General features: G+C 37.2%; 1 protein-coding gene across 1 annotated transcript in view; it reads right to left on the reverse strand.

The window, feature by feature from the left end:
- Window positions 1-21366, reverse strand: part of LOC122792414 (xanthine dehydrogenase/oxidase-like) — a 1368088-nt gene that overhangs the window by 1040996 nt on the left and 305726 nt on the right. Inside the window, exons 10-11 of the mRNA XM_044060203.1 lie at window positions 18687-18813; window positions 15240-15359 (exon numbers count right to left, since the gene is read on the reverse strand). Coding sequence (XP_043916138.1) covers window positions 15240-15359; window positions 18687-18813 — 247 coding nt within the window. The remainder of the gene's footprint in view (window positions 1-15239; window positions 15360-18686; window positions 18814-21366) is intronic.

Genomic DNA, 21366 nt, shown 5'->3' on the forward strand with positions numbered 1-21366 from the left:
ACTGCACTTCTTGAAAATCAAGAATTAACAATGACAGTTGGATGCTTGCACTGCTTAGAAAGAATATACAAATATATCATTGTTTGACTTGTAGGGAAGTCAGACAGCTGAGGCTGGATGATGCTACTCATATACAAGGAAACAGTAACATGATACCCTTGTAGATAAACAACTATAGTTGAAAGTTTATCTTAAAGAAAGCACTGAGGTCCCTCCTTATTGAATATGGGTGGGTTTTTAACCTAGGCAGCAATGTACAAGGGGCAGGGAGGAGTCAGGACAGACCAACGTCTCAAAAGCTGAGTTGTAATGTTCAGTCATAACAAAATATGCCTCACTCCTAGAACTGCAAATAAGACAGTAATGCATGGTGAAGGTATGCACTGAAGACCACATAACAGCAGCAGTGGTATTTGCACTGGGGATATATTTTGTAATAACTAGTGGTGATGTCAACTGCAGCATTTTTCAAAGAGCAGTTGGCTATATGATGCAAAAAATAATGCATTTGAAAATCCACTTGGGAAGGATATATTTGGCAATTATAACCACTTTCTTTCCTGAAGCAATACTGGCCAACATGCACCCACTTAAGATAAAACCTGATGGTGCATATTCAGTGTGAAGGGTCTTCCATTATGGTATATTTTCCTGCAAAAAAAACAATGAGACATATTGACTGGTTCAATAACCACTTAAGGACCACTTTGAGAAGGGAATATGGGCTAGCTATAAGGGAAAGCTGATACATTTGAAAGACTAGATACAGATACATCCAGTGTTTAGAATAAATATTTATCCAAGATGCATTTTGGTTTAATAATTTTGTAATTTTTGCCACTCACCATGTAGGATTATTGCAAACTTTTCCACTCTCTATATATATATATATATATATATATATATATATATATATATATATATATATATATATATATATCACCCCAGGATGTCTTTTTTGGTGCAGTTGTTTAAGACTATGAGAAGGACATAATATACAGTGTACCGGCTGACTGATATAAAGTGACTGGACAGGGAACCTCAACTTAACAGAGAGGGCAGGGATGTTTATAAGGAGGAGAGTCTGTGTTTTTCTGCCTCTTTATTGGCATTTTTACTATCTGCTCTAAACTAGGTTTTGTGCCTAGTTACTTGCTGGGGCATCCTGCACATTTGTTGAAATCAACATTTCAGGCCCAGGATGGCTTGCAGCTACTATTATAAAGTCATGTGAGTATCTTCTCTGACAATACACATGGTTAGCATCTCACTCTGTCTCTTCTACTGACAGTATTTCAGCTACATAACTGGTGGTAAGAAGCTGGTGCATTACTGGAACACATGTATACTGAATTCTTTTCAAAATTCCTTATACAGTCTGAAGCTGTCTAGTTATATAAATTTCACCTATACATTTATTTCCCCTATTTCTTTTATAATCTGGCTATACTGGGTTCGCCTTCTTCTACAGATAATGGCAACAAAGTTATTATAAGGGTAAATGAAATGGAATACATCGAATCATCCTTATTCACTAATCTTAATATCTGGAATATAACAATGTACAAACAGAAATACATTTTTCATTATTTCTCAACTTTTAACTTGACAGTGCTTACTAAAATTATTTCCCAGCTTCTGTCCTAAAATAATTCTTGAAAAATGTAGCCTTTTGGTACCAGCTGAAGATTGTTTCTTTCTTTTTTTAATTTATTTTATTCAATTTTTATCAGCAATCACAATACATCAAAGTAAACATTATTAAAACAGAAACTATATTTACAATCATCTATATCAAAGTTTTTGTTAAAAATTAATTACAAATATCATTAGTATTTTCGAGTAAATCACTCAACTTTTTCCATGCAGTATAGTGGTGTGTGATATTAGGTGTTCTCATCTTAATGGTTAACAATTCTTTTTTGCATACACTTTTTGCTAAATTTATAAATTTAGAGAATAATATAATATTTTTACATTTCCAGTTTAAAGTGATAACTTTCCTTCCAATAGCTAAAATTGACCATAAAAGAGATACGTGTGTTCTTGGAATAATTTCTGGAACTGGAGCATTAAACAATATTAATGAATTAATTATCATACATTTATCTGGCGACAATGCTTGCAAAAAATATTTAAATTCCTTCCAAAATGGAGAAATTATTTTACATTCTAACATCATATGTGGCCAGTATGCTGCAATATTATCACCACACCTCCAACAATTAACATTTGGTATTTTATTATTACAACCTTATCAGGAGTTATAAAAGACTTATGCAAATATTTCCAAGTAAATAACTTCCAGTGCAGTGAAGATGTTTTGTTTATAGATTTAAGTAATTATGTTTTATTTGGGTCAGAAAACTCATCATTATTAATTCTACATAGGAACAGTCCATTCTTAACATCCTTTATATTTTTGACAGATGTGACTTACCTTACTTATATTATGATTGATGTTGAATAAATAATTCTAATATTTTTGGGACATTCTTTACAAGTGAGTCTAAAGACACTTAATTTATCATTTACAAAATTTCTACAACTTTGCAGACATAACCAATTATTCTGTTATAGGTTCATAGGTTAGTACTAAGCTAACTGCCCTTGCGAGCCATTTTAAGCCTAGACAATTATCCCTTGTGAGACTCAAACCCTGCACTTTGTGTTTGTAAGGCAAACAACTTAACTATTAGGCCACCCTCCCATCTGGCAAATAAATATTCTAATGAATATGTTGCATTACCATTTATGAACTGATGCCAAAATATTAAACTATTATCTTTAAAATCAAGCATTTTTTTTAGATTATGAGTTATTAAACAATCAATAGTGAATGCTATGGGAAATAATAAGAAAACATTTTTTATTTTGTAATTATTATTTAGATATCTCCTAAATTTTGATAAAATATAATTAATCAAAAGGACAGAGAAGCAGTTATTTTCACTACTCAAACAATAATCTTTTAATATCAAATAAAAATTATTATATATAATTTGCACATACTGATCAACTACTAATTTATTATTACTTGGTAATATTTTTCTTGGATTCATTTTCATTTAGAATCATATGAATTATTTAACCATTAAGCTATAATTTAAATATGACCTGCTTTTATACACAGATCAAAATTAGGGAAGCTAATATCACCATTTTCCCAGCTTTTTATATGCTATTCTAATAAATTCTAGATTTATTTGGGAACCATAAAAAATTAAGTAACATAGAATTTATTTAAAAAAACTTTTATTAAGAGATAAGATTAAAAACTGAATATAAAAGAACATTTTTAGTAATATTTTCATTTTTATTAACATAAGCCTATCTTCCATAGTGAATAGTTTATTCCAACTGGAAATGATTTGTGTAATCTTACTTGTTATATTTGAGTAATTTACTAATATTAGTTCTTTACTACTTGAAGCTATAGCAATGCCCAAATATTTAATTTATTATCCCTGTTGAAATTACTATACTTTTTAGATCTAAATTTAGATCTTTATTAATTAATAATGCACTTGTTTTGTTATTATTAAATTTAAATCTAGAAATATCTTCCATGGTTTTAATTATATGGTGTAATGATGAGTCAATAATACCAATAGTTAATAATTTGTCATCTGCAAATAATTGTATTTTAGAAGAGTAATGCTCATCTATTGAAAAACCTTCTATATTTTTATTTGATTTAATGTGATTTGCAAATGGTTCGATACATAAAGCAAATAACAGGAGAAAAAGTGGACATCCTTGTTTTGTACCTTTTAAAATTCTAAAAGATTTAGACAGGAAATAACCTATTTTGATAAATGCACATTCATTGTTATACAACATCTTGATTAGATTTATAAACATTACAGAAAAATTATGTTGTTCAAGAACTTTAAACAAATAATTTGAATTTACAGAATCAAAGACTTTGTCCAACTCTAAACTTATGATTGAAAGTTCTTTTATGGTTAGTGAAATCTGTCAAGGTGTTAAGTCTAATAATCTTATCATACACTCTCCAGTTTAAAATAAAGTATGTTTGATCATCGTTAATGTTGTTGTTTGTCTTTTCGGCTTTTCCCGGTTTGGGGTCGCCACAGCGGAACTCCGGTCCGCTAATGATTGGCAGTAGATTTTTTATGGTGCCGAGTTGCCAGCCTGACGCCCAATGTTCAGCAAAGGCACGCCCATTCACACATGTCTTTCGGAGGCCACTCGACAGTGGGGAGGACATGCAGACTCCACACAGAAGGCACTCTAGCCATGAATCAAACAGGAGAACCTCTTGCTGTGAGGCAACAATGCTACCGCTGTACCACTGCGGCTTCACCTGTTTGATCATTGTTAATAATTTCAGCCAAATTATTTAGTCTGTTTGCCAGTATTGATATAAACAGTTTATAATCTGTATTTAAAAGGGAAATAGGATGATATGAAGAACAAAAATTGGGTCTTTATCATGTTTTATTAGTAGGGAAACAAGCAAAAATCTCCAAGATGGGAATGCACTTGATGTACATTTAATATCATTAAATGCTTTCAACAAAATCTTTAATATATTTCCGGTAATCATTTGTAAAGTTTAGGAATTAGACCATCCAAACCTGAAACTTTATTAATATTAAGATTTATAATCTGCTCTTTAATTTCCATAAGCAAAAAAGGTTTATCAATAACATTTCTTTGCTCTTTAGTTAGCTTATAGGTAATGTTTTCTTTTAGGAAGCCTACAAGACTATTACTATTTAACAAATTATTATTATTATTATTAGTATTATTGTTGTTATTATGTTCATAGTGATACTTAAAACATTTTAATATATCTGCTAAATCAGTAACCATTTTATTTTTATTTCCATATGTATATGATAGCTCATTTATATGATTTAATTTAGTCATTTTTATCTAATGGCTAATCTGTGTAAACTTTTAGGATTTACTGAATAAGATTGTAATTTTATTTGTTCTAGGTTTATGGAAATCTTATGATTAAGAATATCCACATATTTTTATTTAAGGTTTTAAATTCTAAATTTTAGGTTAACTGTTTGACTTAATATTGACTTTAAATATCTTAGTTTGCAATTCATTCGAATATCTATCCCATTCTCTTCTTTTATGTGCATACAAGTTTTTTATGTTACCATTTAAATATGCTTTCAGAGAATCCCAGAGCAACTTTTCCATTATTGTTAAACTCTAAAAAGATCTTAATTTCATTAATAAACCAGTCTTTAAAACACTTGATTTTTAGTATATATGCAGGAAGTCTTTTACATAATACCAAATTATTAGGCTTCAATGTGAGATTAAAAGTGATTGCACTGTGGTCAGTCAATGGATAGGAAATAATTAGTACATCTTCAATTTTACAGTATAAGTCATTAGAAACAAAAACCTTGTCTATATTGGTTTAAGTGCCAAATCTAAAAGAGTAATGTGTATAATTAAGAGATTTAAATAGTCTTAAATCATAAATGTTTCTCATATTTATTGTATTAATGAAGTGAGTAAAGTTTTTAGCAACTGATGATAATCTGAGTTTTCTATTGGAAGTAGTATCATTCTCCAATAACACACAGTTAAAGTCTCCTGCTATAATTACTTCACCCTTCATATAAAAAGTTATAATATCCAATTATTTTTTAGAAACCTTTGCTCCAATTCAGGTATCCAGTAAGAGTTAACAACAGTTGTTGTTCTTCTTCTTTCGGCTTTTCCCGGTTAGGGGTCGCCACAGCAAAACTCCGGTCCACTAATGATTGACAGTAGATTTTTACAGTGCCGTGGTGCCAGCTTGATGCCTAACCTTCAACGAAGGCATGCCCTACGCATGTCTTTCGAATGCCCCTTGACCACAGGGAGGACATGCAGACTCCACACAGAAGGCGCTCCAGCCGAGAATCGAACGGGAAAACCTCTTGCTGTGAGGTGACAACACTACTGCTGCAACACCGAGGCTTGTACAAGAGTTAACAAGAGTATAATACTTTTTTCAACTTCCTATTACCACCAAACTTAACATCCCATTCTTATCTAAATAGGAATCAATCATGTTTGGCGTATTCACTGAATTGTTTCCATAATATAATTGTGTCTCTTCTTTTTGTTCTAAAGTGAGACCCAACTAGAATAGAATAATATTTTAAAAACATTCTATCCACATCCTTAGAAAGCAAGTGTGGTTCTTGTAAAAAAAAAAAAACTATATGCACCTTACGAAGCTTCAGATATTTCAATAGACTGTGTCTTTTTCTTGATTATTTAAACCATTAATGTTTAATGACATGCATTTATAACATGCCATTTATATAAGATAAAGCTTTATATATTAATATGACAAAAGACATAAAACAGATAAGAACATTTCTTTTTATAACATGCCTTGACATGGACAAGAACCTAATGATTAAAATGAAATAAAAAGAAGTTATGTTCTTACCATAACGTTCCATGTGAATTGTTCATCTCGCCTTTGTTCTTACACACGGGTTCAGAGCCGATCCTCGGCTACGAGTCGGCCGGTTCACAAGCTCTGCATCTGAAAGAAAGCTCGAGGCACAGTCTATATCCCATGATCCTCCTCTACCATACCTCAGATCTAGTTTGCTAGAAAAACCCAGAAAAATAGTACTCAAGACTGCGTCTGATTCTCATACAGACAAACCTACTAGAAACTGAATACTATAAGAACCACCCCCAGATAGGCAAAAAGAGAATAGGCTGCTTACTGAGGACTTGGTAGAGAAGGCCATTTAGATAAACCAATCAGACACTAGGCATACCCGTTCTTCCAGAACGTGGTGGGGGATGGAGGGAGGGATTGTAAGAACAAAGGCGAGATGAACAATTCACATGGAACGTTATGGTAAGAACATAACTTCTTTATGCGAAATTGTTCGATCTCGCCGTTTGTTCTTACACACGGGTAGTGTCCCTAGCTCCATTACCCTGGGTGACTTATGGAAGAACGTTCCTGAGTACAGTGGAACCAAATGATGGTCTGTCCTTGGAGGACCTGTCAACTTTGTAATGAATAACAAAAGTATGAGGTTTTGCCCACGTAGCCACTGCACAAATAGTATCCAGCGGGAGAAGAGCGGCATGGGCAGAAGATGTAGAGACGGCCCTGGTAGAATGAGCCTTAGGCTTGAATGGAAGTGGTTGCTTTGAAGCAGAATAAACAAAATTTATGCAGTCCGAGAGCCATTTGGATAATGTCCGCTTGGTCACTGCCATGCCTTTCTTATTTTTTGCAAAAGACACAAACAGTTGGTCCAACTTTCTATAGTCTTTTGTCCTGCCCAGATAAAATCTCAATTGTCTATGCACATCCAACTTGTGTAGCATGTATTCCAATTTGTTTGAATGATTTTTGAAAAATGTGGGTAGTTCAATGGATTGATTTATGTTAAGAACTGAGCATACCTTCGGAAGAAAGGATGGATTAGTACGTAAGGAAACTCTATCAGGGTGAAAAGTCATGTATGGTGGTCTGACTGACAGTGCTTGGAGCTCTGAAATTCTCCAAGCCGAGGTAATAGCGATGAGAAACAAGGTCTTCCATGACACATATTTAATTGAACAGGTTGACGCTGGTTCAAAAGGTTGTAGCATAAGCTGAGACAACATCAAATTCAAATTCCATGGGGAGATCGGTTCACGAATGGGTGGTCGGAAGTGGAAGGTACCTTTCATGAATGCTCTACAAAGCCTGTGAGACATGATTGAAGAATCCCCTTCACCTACATGAAAATTTGATATGGCCGCTAACTGTACCCTTATCGTAGAAGTAGAGGCTCCTTCATGAAACAGTGTAGATAAAAATTCTAGAATTCCGTGTATCAGGGCTATCAAGGGGTCTAAACCTTGTGTAGATGCCCAGCAAGCAAAACGTTTCCATTTGCTCTTGTATAGTTTCCTGGTAGAAGGTTTGTGAGAAGAAAGCAGAATGTGCTGTACTGAAGGAGACAAAAACTTTGACCTGGCTAAGTTGGGAAGTGGAGCAGCCAAGCTGTCAATTTGAGGGATCGTAGGGACGGATGAGGAACTCCCGACGAGTGAGTCAAAAGGTCTGGCTCCGGGTCCAGAATCCATAGTTCCTCCATCAGGTGGGCATGAAGAAAGGGAAACCAGATCTGTCAAGGCCAGAATGGTGCTATGAGTATGGTTGTCCTTTCCAGGTTCCTGACTTTCTGTAGAAATTTGGGAATCAAGGGCACAGGAAGGAAAGCATATAGGAGACCCAGGGGCCAATCGTGCACTAGTGCATCCCTGGGGGCATCCCCCGGAGGGGGAAGAAGGGCAAAGTAGCTTCTGCATTTGGCATTCAAGGGGGATGCAAAAAGGTCGCAGCAAGGCTGGCCCCATCTGCAGAAAATTCATTCCACCACTAGGTTGTTCAGGGACCACTCGTGAGGTAACAGGATGGCTCTGCTCAACCTGTCCGCAATGATGTTGGATGACCCCGGGATGTGCGTTGCTATCAGAAAGCGACCTGTGGACGCCACCCATTGCCAAATTCTCAGGGCCTCTCTGCATAATGGATAAGATCTGGTTCCACCCTGCTTGTTTATGTACCAGACCACTGACATATTGTCCGTCTGAACTGCCACTGTTCCCAGAGGTAGAGAGTCGTGAAAGTTTTGCAACGCTAGGAACACTGCTCTCAGCTCCAGAACATTGCTATGCAGGTTGTACTCTATCTTGGACCACTCTCCTTGGACTGTTCTCCCCTGAAAAAGCCCCCCCCCCACCCCATCAGGGAAGCATCCGTGGTTACTGTGGCTATAGGACTGGGTAATACAAACGGATGATCCATCGTTAGGTCCTGGCTGTTTAGCCACCATTGAAGATCCCGCTTGCAAGATTCCGTGATCGAAATGTGGTGAGACAGAGGGAGTTGTTGGAATGACCACTGCACAAAGAGTAGCCACGGGAGGATTCTCATGTGCATCCTGCCGAGGGGAACTGCAATCAAGTTGGCTGACATCAAGCCCAGTACTTTTAGCACTTGTGCCGCAGAAACTTTTCTGCTCCAAATCAGGATAGCGACCTGATCTTTGAGGGTTGATACTCTTGTTTGCGGGAGTTTCATTAGTCTTGTAGTAGTGTGTAATTCCACCCCTATGAATGAAATATGCTGTGAGAGCGATAAGGCAGATTTTTCGAAATTGATAGAAATCCCTAAACGGGAATAAAGGTTGATTGTGTATTCTCTGGCTTGCAGTAGATGATGCCTGGTGGTGGCGGTGAGGAGCCAGTCGTCCAGATATGGAAACACCTGGAATCCCATCCGCCTCAGGTGAGATGCCACTACTGCCATGCATTTGGTGAACACCCTGGGGGCGGAGGTGAGACCAAAGGGCATTGCTCGAAATTGGAAATGACTGGCTCCCAGCCAGAAGTGCAGATGATCTCGGGAAGCTTTGGCCATTTTGATATGGTAGTAAGCATCCCTGAGATCTATAGAGCACATCCAATCGTCCTTCTGTAGAAATGGAAGGATCGATTGTAGCGTGATGTTCACGAAGGTATTGAGTTTGCTGAGGTCCAAAATTGGCCACCAGTCCCCTGTTTTCTTTGGAACTAAAAAGAACCTTGAGTAAGTTCTGGATCCTATCTGGTCTGCTGGGACTGGTTGGATGACTCTTTTTTCGAGCAGCCTTTTTATTTTTACGGCTGCTTGATTTTGCAGACTGGGTGGAACATCTGGAAATCTCCTTTGATGGGGGGGGGTATTGTGATAAAGGGAATATTGTATCCTCTGGTTACTATGCTTTGTACCCAAGAATCCATTGTAAGACTTAGCCAGGCGTCTGGGTATAAAGCTAAGTGACCTCCGACTGCCTCCAAAGTATGACAGTCGGGCTCCTTTCAGGAGTGCTGGAAGGGCTTCCCAGGGGCGCTATCCCTGTCGCCCTGGTTCTGCAAACCCCCTCTGCCGCCTGGGCATCAGCTTCCATTTCTGCCTCCTCCTCTGCCTCTGGAGGGTGCGTCGCTCTGTGTGGGCTGGTAAGATCCCTGAGTTTTACAGAACCACATTTTTCTGCCTCTTTGCTCTTTGGGGTATGGTCTGGTCAGAGCAGAAAAATGGATCCCTACGGCAGACAGGGTCTTACCTTCTTGCTCACACTGAGTGAGAGTCTCCTTTACTTTGGGACCAAACAGGGTGGCACCATCAAATGGGGCATTGGTAAAGGAAGACTTGAAGGCTTCCGCAAAGGAGCAAAGGCACATCCAGGATTTTCTCCGTAGAGCAATCGCTGAAGCTGCAGCCCTACTTGATCCTTCGGCTGCATATGAAATGAGCCTCATGGACGAGTTTACTATTGATGTGAGGGTGTTAAGTTGTGCTGTTACCTTTTCGGAGACAGCAGCATCTGTGTTACCCTGAGGAGTATCTCCCAGCTCTTTAATGAGATCTCTCTGAAGTCATGTAAAATGTGTGAGGTAGTTCAGCGAACGCATGGAAAAAGTTGCTGAACTGAAAATGCGCTTCCCGTATCTGTCCATAGTCCTGGAATCCTTATTAGGAGGATGAACAGAGGAAGATGACTCTGACATTTCCTTCTTCGTGGCTGCCGCTACCACCATAGCATCCACTGGGACTCCTTTTGTAAGGTAAGCCTTGTCTCGGGGAGCAGTAATGTATTTGTTCGGCTTCCTAGGGACTGGTTCCACTGTATCTGGGGTCTCTCATGCCCTTCGAGCTATCAGTTCCATCAGTTCATCGAAGGGCGGGGTCACCCAGGAGGTAGAAGGTTGAGCCCCAAATGCCTTCAGCAACACCAATTCATCCTCAGTGGGGGCAATGGTCTGCCAATCACCCCTCTGTTTCAAGATCTCCAGAATGTCAGCAAAAGAGACATCCTCTGAGGGGGACCGTGGGGACCCCTCTGGCTCCTCCAAATCAGTGCCTGATGTGAGTGATTCTTGTGGAGAATCAATGTGCCTCCTCTTGCACAGTCTTTTCCTTTGGACTTCATCAGAAGGAGCATCTGGTGAGGCTTCCGAGGAACAGGGGACACCCTCTGGGGTTGACTGAGGCATTGGGTCTCTATGCTTGGTTGGGATTGCTGGTACAGAAACAGAACATGGCCCTTTAGGGGAAGGAGAAGATGACTCCGATGAGGTGAATGTCTTTTCAGACAAGACCTTCCTCATAACGTCGAAGGCACCGGAGCCCCAGGCTGAGGACTCCACCGGATCCAAAGAACACGGTAGTTTCCCCGAGACCGGGACCGCAGGCTCTGACCCCGAGGACGGAGCCGAACTAATCTGAGCCAAGGCCCCGAGAGGAAGAGTCGGAACCGAAAGCTCGGTTCGACTCTCGGCCCCGGAACCAAGGAGAGAACGTTGGCTTTGTGACTCCTCGATGGGCTCCGAAGGAGTCGAGGTGAGTAGTGCCAATCGCACAAAAGTAGGTTTCAGCACCAAGGGTTCTACGATAATCGTTTCCTCTTCTGCCGGCTCCGAAGACTCGAAAGGTCTCGGAGGAGGATCTGCTGGAGATACAGGGAGGGATTCCAGTTTCGAGACCAACTGGGACGAAACCGCAATTAACTTGGACAGAGCTGTATTCTTCATGAGCTTCTGTACCACATGATCCATGTCAGAGTCAGATAAGGGTCTGGAAGAACGGGTCGAAGGGGCCAAAGATGTCACCGACCGAAGGATCTATGGTGGAGGAACCTCCGACACCGGCTCCAAGACCTGGGGCTCGATAAGAGATAATCACTCGGTGCTCGGCCCTGAGGTCTGTGGAGCCGGTGACCGAACCTTAGAAGACGTGCTCGGAGCCGATGACTTGGGCTCCGACACCTTCAAAGTCTTCGACCCCTTCCAAGACTTAGATGTCTGATCAGCCTTTTCCAAGGCTTCTTGAAAATCAGGCTTTAATAAGCCCCTCTCTATCAGCTTCCTGCGCCTTTCCATCATGACCCTTCCACTGAAGGAGTGACAAATAGAGCAGTCCTCCTGCAGGTGGAGATGGCCAAGACAGTAGACGCAGGAAGCATGGTTGTCAGTGATGGACATCTTCTATCCACACTGACACCTTTTAAATCTAGATTTAACTTTTTCAGACATGGTTGAAAGGAAACACTTTACTAAGCAATCAATAATTATATAACTCTAGGTTACTAATGATTATGAACAGTCCTGATTAACTATTAACTATAGATATATGAATATAAGACTATGATATATATATATATATATATATATATATATATATATATATATATATATATATATATAGGAATAATGAGTAGATATCAAACACACAACTATTAATTAGCTAAATACTAGGAGAATGTTTACTAAGTTCTAGTCCTACTAACTGTCAGAGCTCTGACAGAAAAAATAGGCCCAAGCCCAAGATTATCTATATAAATCTCTAAAGATAATTAAACCTGGCTAAATATACACACACACACTAATCTAAGTATAATACTAGTAAAAGTTTTAAACAGTTCTAATATTAGCAAAAAAATTAGAAAAAAATAGCAAAATTGTTAAATGACCCGAGCTCTCTCGATGCGATCAGCTGCAGCGGCAAATTAGATCTGAGGTATGGTAGAGGAGGATCATGGGATATAGACTGTGCCTCGTGCTTTCTTTCAGATGCAGAGCTTGTGAACCAGCCGACTCGGAGCCGAGGATCGGCTCCGAACCCGTGTGTAAGAACAAACAGCGAGATCGAACAATTTCACATCTAATACTTAAAACAAATCTACCCCCTATCAGAAAATAACATTTTCCTGGATTGGTGATATAATCATACAAACTCCTCTCCTCTTCAGCCTTGACATAAACTATTTCACCTTATCCTATTGCTACTACTTCTATGTCCATGCTAACGTCAGTTGTAAGTTAGATATTCAAACTCACTCAGTTTTAGTTATTTCAAACATATTAGTTTTACTTCAGTGTATGCACTTATATATAGCTCAATATGTTTAAAACTGTAAAACTATCCTTGTTGAATAACATTAATATTATTCCAGATTTACAAAATCCAGATGTTTAGATAAGAATGTATTATTATTATTAAAGCCCTTCTAATAACATCTTTTATGACTTTTATACATATACATATATAGTATAGTATCTTTAGAATCTCTGGTATCACCAGTATGGAACATACAGGCTTAATTCTTTCACAATCCCATGTTGTCAAAACCTCTTTTTAGATAATCATACCATGTTTAGGTTTAAACTGATCATAATATGCTATTATCAGGTCCTGAATTACCATTTGTAAATAATACATAGACTTCTTAGCATCACAAAACCACACTGACAGAACCCCATCCTGTCCAATGATGCTATTCTCTGGTTTTATTTCTTTGAACTATGTAAATGCCAGAATACCTGCAATCAAAATCATGGGGAACTTAGTATTGTTTATGATATAAAACCATAATGAGATAACCTCAGCCTATAACATAAGCATGTAATACAAAAGGTGCTTCATATCATAACGTTGTTATATCCTATCTTCTAATACTATCAACAAGAAAGGAAACAGAAAAAATGAAACATTAAAGTATTAATGAACCAGACTACAACAAACATATAAAGGTTACAAAAAAATCACCAGCTGGATTTTTTTTAATAAAAGTCTTATAGATAACTGCTTTAAGTATTAATCTTCCAGTGAAAAAAGACTTTGAAATTATTTTTTTTTATAAAAATCCTGTCAGAATAAATCAAAATAAGCAGAGCAAAGTTTCAGTGCTGCTAACCGGTATCCATCTTGATTGCTTCATTCTTCATGTGTTCCATCCTGTCCATCAATGCAAATACATGATCTCTGTCTCTTACCCAGAATTTTGTAAATCAGCAAGTTTGCATAACTAACTTATTTTCATGTTAAGTAATAATTTAAGTTACATGAATAATTGGTCTGTTTCTGGAAAGTATTGCATTGTGTTATATAACAGTGTTTGATTTTTTCAGTTTGTTTTGTTTTCCAAAGATCCAAAGACTTCTTAATTACCACCTATGTGGTGTGGAATACCTCCATTTACCAGCCTGCACACACACCCTTGCATTCCAGACAAATTTCTGAAAAATAAACTTAAAAAGCAAAATGTAACCAAATGTAAATGTTGTGTGAACAATAAAAGCTATTAAAACTGTACAAATAGCAATGTTATCAGTAACAAGTACCCCTTACATGTTAATAGACAGTGCATTCACAGTCTTTCCATAAATATTGTAATAGGTTATAATGCACACAAACCCCAAATTATATTTTTTTCTAAACTTTCAGAAATTGTCATATCTTGAAACTATACAACCTAGACATGTATTGTTAGAACATTTTTGCTAGCCAGGCATAAACTTTCATATGGCAACAAGAAATTCCTTTATAAGTGCATGTTTATTGAGGTATTTAAAGAAACACAAAAACATGTTTAATTGTATAATTAGCAATAAATGCTGGATATTTCTCACAATGTGCCACTTACAGTCCAAATATCAAATGCAATTTTCTTCATCAGCATCTAAGGTTTCACCTGATGTAATGTAAGAGTTTGAAAACTACATTTTTTGAAGTATTAAGTACACATGGAAATAATGTTTATTTCCATAATTACTAATAAACAACTAGCAGTGTTTCCAATATAGTGCAATATAAACTAGCATTGATAGTGAATTGTCTTGTTTCTCACATTTGGTGATTCACCCTGACACAGCTTAATAAAATGTAGGTCTCTCTATTATGAAAATATGAATAATAATTGCCAAATAATGCATTTCTCCACTGCAGGACATCCTACACTAACAATCTTATGTAATTTTGTTGATAACTCCTTGTCCTTTCTAATACTGCTTATTATTAACTGGTAAGTCACTTAGTTAAAGAAGCCAGACCCAAAAAAGTTCTGGATGCCATAAGGTGGTATGGATGTGAACTTGAAGCATACAAAAAAGATGTTTTATGTGTGAGTTAAATAACTATTCTAAATAAGTGCCTATACTTTGGGATATAATCTTACATGTTCTTTGCCAGTATGATTTTACAGATATACTTCTAAACAAGGTTTAATTACCATATGAATGAGCAAATAAATGTACTTGCACCTTATATCATGCATATCCCAATATCAACTAGAGAAATTATCAGAATGGTTCACTTCCAAACTGTTTGTCTTAACATTTGTCACATTTTCTTGTCTACTAATACTGAATAGATAAAGACAGATAAAAAAAACTCCTAAGCCTACCTGAATAGTGATGATGGGCTTAAGCTCTTCATATGTGATCTTTACAGATTTTGCTGCTTGTTGTGCATGAGGTTGTGTGTCAGCAACAATAGCTCCAATGATATGTCCTACACAGGTTACCTGAATAAAACACAGAGGATGTTCATAAGCAGAGCATGAAAACAATGAATAAATCAGGTGCTAACATATAACATACTGCCGTATATACATTACATTTCAAGTCTACCTATACAAAACTGTTGTGCTTTCAGTGGATGTATGCTGTTTCTTACCTGATGGCACTGCACATATCCACTTGCATGAATTTAGTCATATGATTTGATGAATTCATATTTACCATTGTCAGTAGGTAATTTCTAGTGTAGTACATGAAATTGTACTGTAGCTAGCAATTTATTAACTAATTAATTACAATTTAAGAGCAACAAAGTTTTTTTAACAAGTCTGAAGAAAACGGGAGCTCAGCTTGATTTAGGTACTGCTGAACCAGCTTGATTTAGGTACTGCTGAACCATTTTTGTACTCACTTTCTTTGCTTCTACATAAATTGTCTATCAAATCTAATGCAGATTTTTTTTTTCTTTGATTGTTTGAGAGCCTCAGAAAATTATTGGCGCCCATCTCAAGTGTATTGCTGCATCTCAGTTCTGTTGATGTACATAGACTAAGTGCTACATAAATACCTTCCACTGTTATCAGTAAAATTATAATTCATGAAATCACAATATCTTTATAAAGGAATTTTATTCATTTGTTAAATTATGTTGCATTTTGGGAGTAATTTAATCACACTGTACATCATCAGTGTTTCCTTTCCGTGATGGTAACAAGCAAGAATAGTTATTCCCTTCTTTGTTACTTTGATCGGCTATTTTATAGCTAAGAGTTCACCATAACTGTAAGCTACATCACTATTATTATCATGTTATGCATGACCTCTGTCCTCCTATATTGAAACAATGTGGTTGTTCATTGGCAAATAGACTTGCAATCCATCATGCAAGATTTCTTGTATCGTAGTTTCTAAAGTACATCTGCTCAAGGTGGTAGTTACTAATGTGCTAGTGTTTGCCTCACACAGGAATGGTCTGCTGCTATTAGAAGTATAGTTTGCTTTCGCTCCTCTGAACTTGCATCTTCCCAGGGGAAAAAAAAACAGTGAGACAGGTAATTAAATGCCTGTCATTGATTGTTCTTTGTCTAAGGTGCAGTGACATCAGATTGGCATTTATGAAGTAAGGGGGGAATACAGGACAAAACACCCATATTTGAAGTGGAGGGCTACTTATCCCGCTGCAAAAATGCATTTTGCTAATTTTGGGTTCTTTTACTTAGTAACTATACATACTTGAGTGCATGTTTTAGCATGTATTTGTACTCGAGTTCTCCTTTACAAGCAATATTTGCTAAACAATTGTCATGCAAGCTCAGTAATTTCAGGGACTAGTGTCGGAGACAGAAAAATACTATGCTTATCTATGAATGATTGAAATTAGTATAAAAGTGGTAGTTTATGGAATTAACAGCTGAAGGAAACAGTGGAATATTTGCTTACACAATGATTCATGATTAAAGAGTATGTCTAAAACTGATATAATTAACTAACCAACCATCATATCAAGGAATGGACTGATGCTTAATGACTTCAAGGTGAAGCTTATTCAATCATGACTTCTAGTTAATGATCGCATGCTATTTGAATGTTTATCCCCCGGTCTCGGCTAGGTTTCTCCATGCATTCTACTTTCCCTCTCACCGTTCAAAAGCATGCCTTGTAGCATTTTTTTTGTACAGACTTTCTAAAGACGGTTGCATTACTGCAAATGCAAAATGGAAGATGGAGAGCTTAAGCATCAAAGTAGTGAAGCATCAGATGTTCCACTTTCAATTATTTTCATTTTGGCTGATTATCTACAGATGACTGATACACAGCAAATTAGAATATGTAATAAGGTAAGGTGTATGACTCCATCAGAGAAAGACAGAGAGTGAGACAGACATAATATCCTTTTAGGGAAGTTGTACTTTTTATGATTCATGGTCCATCAATTCATAGCATTAGCCAAGTCCTCTCCTCCCACCTTTTTCTGCCTACATTTTATTTACCCTTGCTTTCTCTCCTAGACCTTTATCCTGTGAGCTCTATGGCATTTCCTATTTCATTCCTCTGCAAGTTCAGATTTTGTTTGTCAATTCAAGGGTGTCGTTAGCTCTTTGCTTACTGTTACTGTTTCGTACTGCTCTGTCTGCTTCTAGTTGTTACTGACCTACATAAAAGAATATTATTTAAGTATTGCATATTTGTGCATTAGTACATTATCATATATTCTTAATTTTGCTTCCAAGGAGCATAACTGTTCTATCCTTCTATATATTCTATTTGGCTTTTATGCCCAGTATTTTGTTTTGTGTGTGTGTGTGTGTGTGTGTGTGTGTGTGTGTGTGTGTGTGTGTGTGTGTGTGTGTGTGTGTGTGTGTGTGTGTGTGTGTGTGTGTGTGTGTGTGTGTGTGTGTGTGTGTGTGTGTGTGTGTGTGCATGTGTGTTTGCTGTAAAAACATGCATCATGTCAAAAATTGTCTTTTGGATAAATGTAACTTCCTCTGTCATTAATAAATAAATTAAAATAAGAACTTGATAATGCATTATGGATTACTGACAGTAAGTCAGTTGAGGTTTATCTTATTTACAAGGCCATTTGAATATAACTGATAGTTTCATTAAGACTGTTTATATTTTTCTTGGATTCATTTGTGGATGGTACATCAATGTTTGAATTTCGGGTAGCAGAGTGTTAAGCCTCAGATATCACAGCAGAGAAACATTTATGATATGGGAAGAAATTCAAATAAAGGGTAGCAGTGAATGGATGGCACAAAATAGTACTACAAGGGTGGCAAGAGTTATGTGAGCAGATAATGAGTCCAGAAAGAGGTTAAACCTTTTGTGATATTGTGGTCTGCTGAAATGAAAAAAATCAGTCTGCTAAAAACAAAATGGCCAAAATGATCAAAGAAAGAAGTAAGTGCAAAATAGCATATGTAAGTGGCATATGATAAGCTCTTAGCAACTAAAAACTAATAAATCTAGAAGATACAATGTCAATATAAGGACATTTTCCAAGGCAAAGATGAAGTGCTATTTTTTTTAGAGTGAAACTGAACGAACAGGTAGTTTTAATTAAAAAAGTTATAGAAGCAGATTGTCCTTTAAGTTCCTGTTAAGTGAGGACAGCATTTCATAAATCCCAGTAATCATTTCAGTGTGTGTACATCAGAACACAATGAGAACTGTAGCTTAGAAGAGTCTAAAGTACAGTTCAATTATATTCAATTCAGAGATGCCTGGGTGAAAGGAAAAAAACATTTACAAGTATCTGAATGTCTGAGAAAGTGTAATACTACTGCACAAAACAATTTCTGTGAGAAAGTTGAATGACACATCCTTACCAAATCCTCAGCAAATACTGTTTCATCATACACAGTATGACCTGTAGCATTGCTCCCCGGTACATCCTTGGCAGAAATGAAACAAATTACTCCAGGCATCTTAAGTGCTTCCTCTGCATCTATGGCACTACCAGTGAAATAATAGTATGAAAGGAGAAACATTATGAGTGAACTTTGCAAATGAATCAAATATTCATTATATTGTACTTTACACTGTTTGCAGGCAAAGTCATCACTTTTTAGATGTGGAAACAAAATCTTCAGTCTGAATTAAGCTACATTGACTAAATATGAGATACTAGCAACAAACATAAAATGGCCTATTTATAGAAAACCAAGACATATATATTCTCTCACAGAAAACGTATATAGGAATTGACTTGTGTAATAACACTTCATGACAACAAACTGGTAGAAGGGTACATTTGCTTTTCCTCACATCTTGTTAATATACACTAACTCACAGTTCACTAAATACTTTATTACATATAACCAAAATGTCCACCTTGATGAAAGAACCCAAATCATTTCAGAGCAGTAAATCAAAAAATCAATGCTATTCAACAGAGCCTATGAAATACAAGAAAATGCAGTGGTAAGCAAAAAAATATACATGGCTTAAGGTAATAGCAGTGGCAAGTTCATAATTAGTTATGATACTGTAGTAGGACAAGGCCTACATTACTAATTGTAAAACAGTGGCACCTGGCAGACTGAGAAAATAAATGGTCCCCACTATAACAGGCCTGGCAAGCCGGTACGTAAAAATCAATTGCCAATCATTAGCGGACCAGAGTTCCGCTGTGGTGACCCCTGACCGGGAAAAGCCGAAAGACACAAACAAACAAACTATAACAAATGAACAATTATAGCTCAGAACTTAATAAAATGCATCATTGTATGGCAGAGGTATTAAGAGAAGGACAGAAAAAGACACCTATTGCATTAATGTGTGTGTGTGTGTGTGTGTGTGTGTGTGTGTGTGTGTGTGTGTGTGTGTGTGTGTGTGTGTGTGCGTGTGTGTGTGTGTGTGTTTTATCGCAACTGAGTTTTTGCAATGTTTTGCAATGTTTGCTGTTTTAATACCATCATTAACAGAAAATGTCTGAGGTAGCCTACAGCAGCATGGTAGCATATTAAAAGTATTTGTACTTTCCACTTGGAATCATTCATCTAAACAAATGCCTGATGTAAATTAATGTGCTTCATTGCTGGACTCATTGATCCTTAAGTTAGAACTTTGCAAATGGGAAGATGGATACATCTTTAACATCTCCAACAAAGTGGCTTTACTTTTAAAAATTTTCAATCCAAGTATAAATTAAAACATGTAAGAAAATGCTAATCTGTTATACCTCAAGTTACAGAGATTGTTAATGTTAATAATACACATCTTGAGATTCATTAAAGGGCCTTCTGTGAGATTTACAGCTTGTGCTAAAATGCTATGTTCCAACAACATGCCAAATTGTGATTCAGAGACATGTAAGCTGTGCTGTGATAGATCTTATTGTGAACTCATTTGCATGCATATGAATCACATTTACTAGAGGGCTGTACAAATCATTGCTGCTTTGAACATTGCAGTAGTAAAGTGCTGCTCGTGTAGGCAGTGGCTTTACACACACACACACACACACACACACACACACACACGCACGCACGCACGCACGCACACACACACACACACACACACACACACCTGTCTGCCCTAATGCCCCCCCCCACACATCCCACCCAATCCCTGTCCTGAAGTCAGTACTGTTAAGGCACTTTTACTTAGGAGTACTCCTTGGTGTCTAGTGAATCCCCCAAAATCCCTTCTCCAAAACTGCTGTTCATGCATTACAGCACTTGCACTTAAGAGTATTCCCTGGTCTCAAGTGAATCCCAACAACCCCTGATCCTTGTGTTGTAGTCTGTGGCATTAAAGCACTTGCACTTAAGAGTACCCCTTGGTGACTAGAGAATATCCCATCCCAAACCACCATACTGCAATCCACATCATTGTGGTGCTTGAACTTAAGAGTACTCCCTGGTGTCTTATTTATCCCCCTTTATCCCCCTAGTGATATATGTGTTTTTAAGGCACTTCTCCAATGTATTTACTGTCACATCTAGTGGCTTTCCTAGCACCTGATCTTCATAACTTGTTGAAACAGAAAAAGGTGCAGTGGCATGTACATAGAGTTATGCATATGGTTCCATAATGCACCTCCATTCTAATTGCAAGTAATATACAAATACAAGAACAGTTACTGGAAACTCAAACTTAAATCAAGCTATCAACTTAATGGTTCTGCAAAGCAAGATACATTTACAAGGAAACCATATTTGTAGTTTCAAACTGAATCTTCTCTTGTTGGACATGGTAGCAAACTTATTAAACAGGGAAAGAAGAAAATGACAGCAGCTTCAGGTAAGAATAAGGAGAAGAGAATTGCTGTGGGTTGTTGCCCCAACTGGTATTTACTTCCTTACACTCACTGAGGGCTGGCACAGATTCTGACCCCCACCCCACCAGGACCCTGAACTACATTTTGTAGGCAATCAGTGAATGAATGATTGAATGAAATAAAAACTGCAAAGAAGAACCATCTGATACCCACATGTTTACTCAAATCTTGAGAAATCCTTCGGTTAGTGGGCACTAAACACTGAATTAACACATAGTGCAGTA

This window comes from Protopterus annectens, chromosome 1.part2 (genome assembly GCF_019279795.1).
Source record: "Protopterus annectens isolate FY-2018-M chromosome 1.part2, PAN1.0, whole genome shotgun sequence".
NCBI classification, from domain to species: Eukaryota; Metazoa; Chordata; order Ceratodontiformes; family Protopteridae; genus Protopterus; species Protopterus annectens.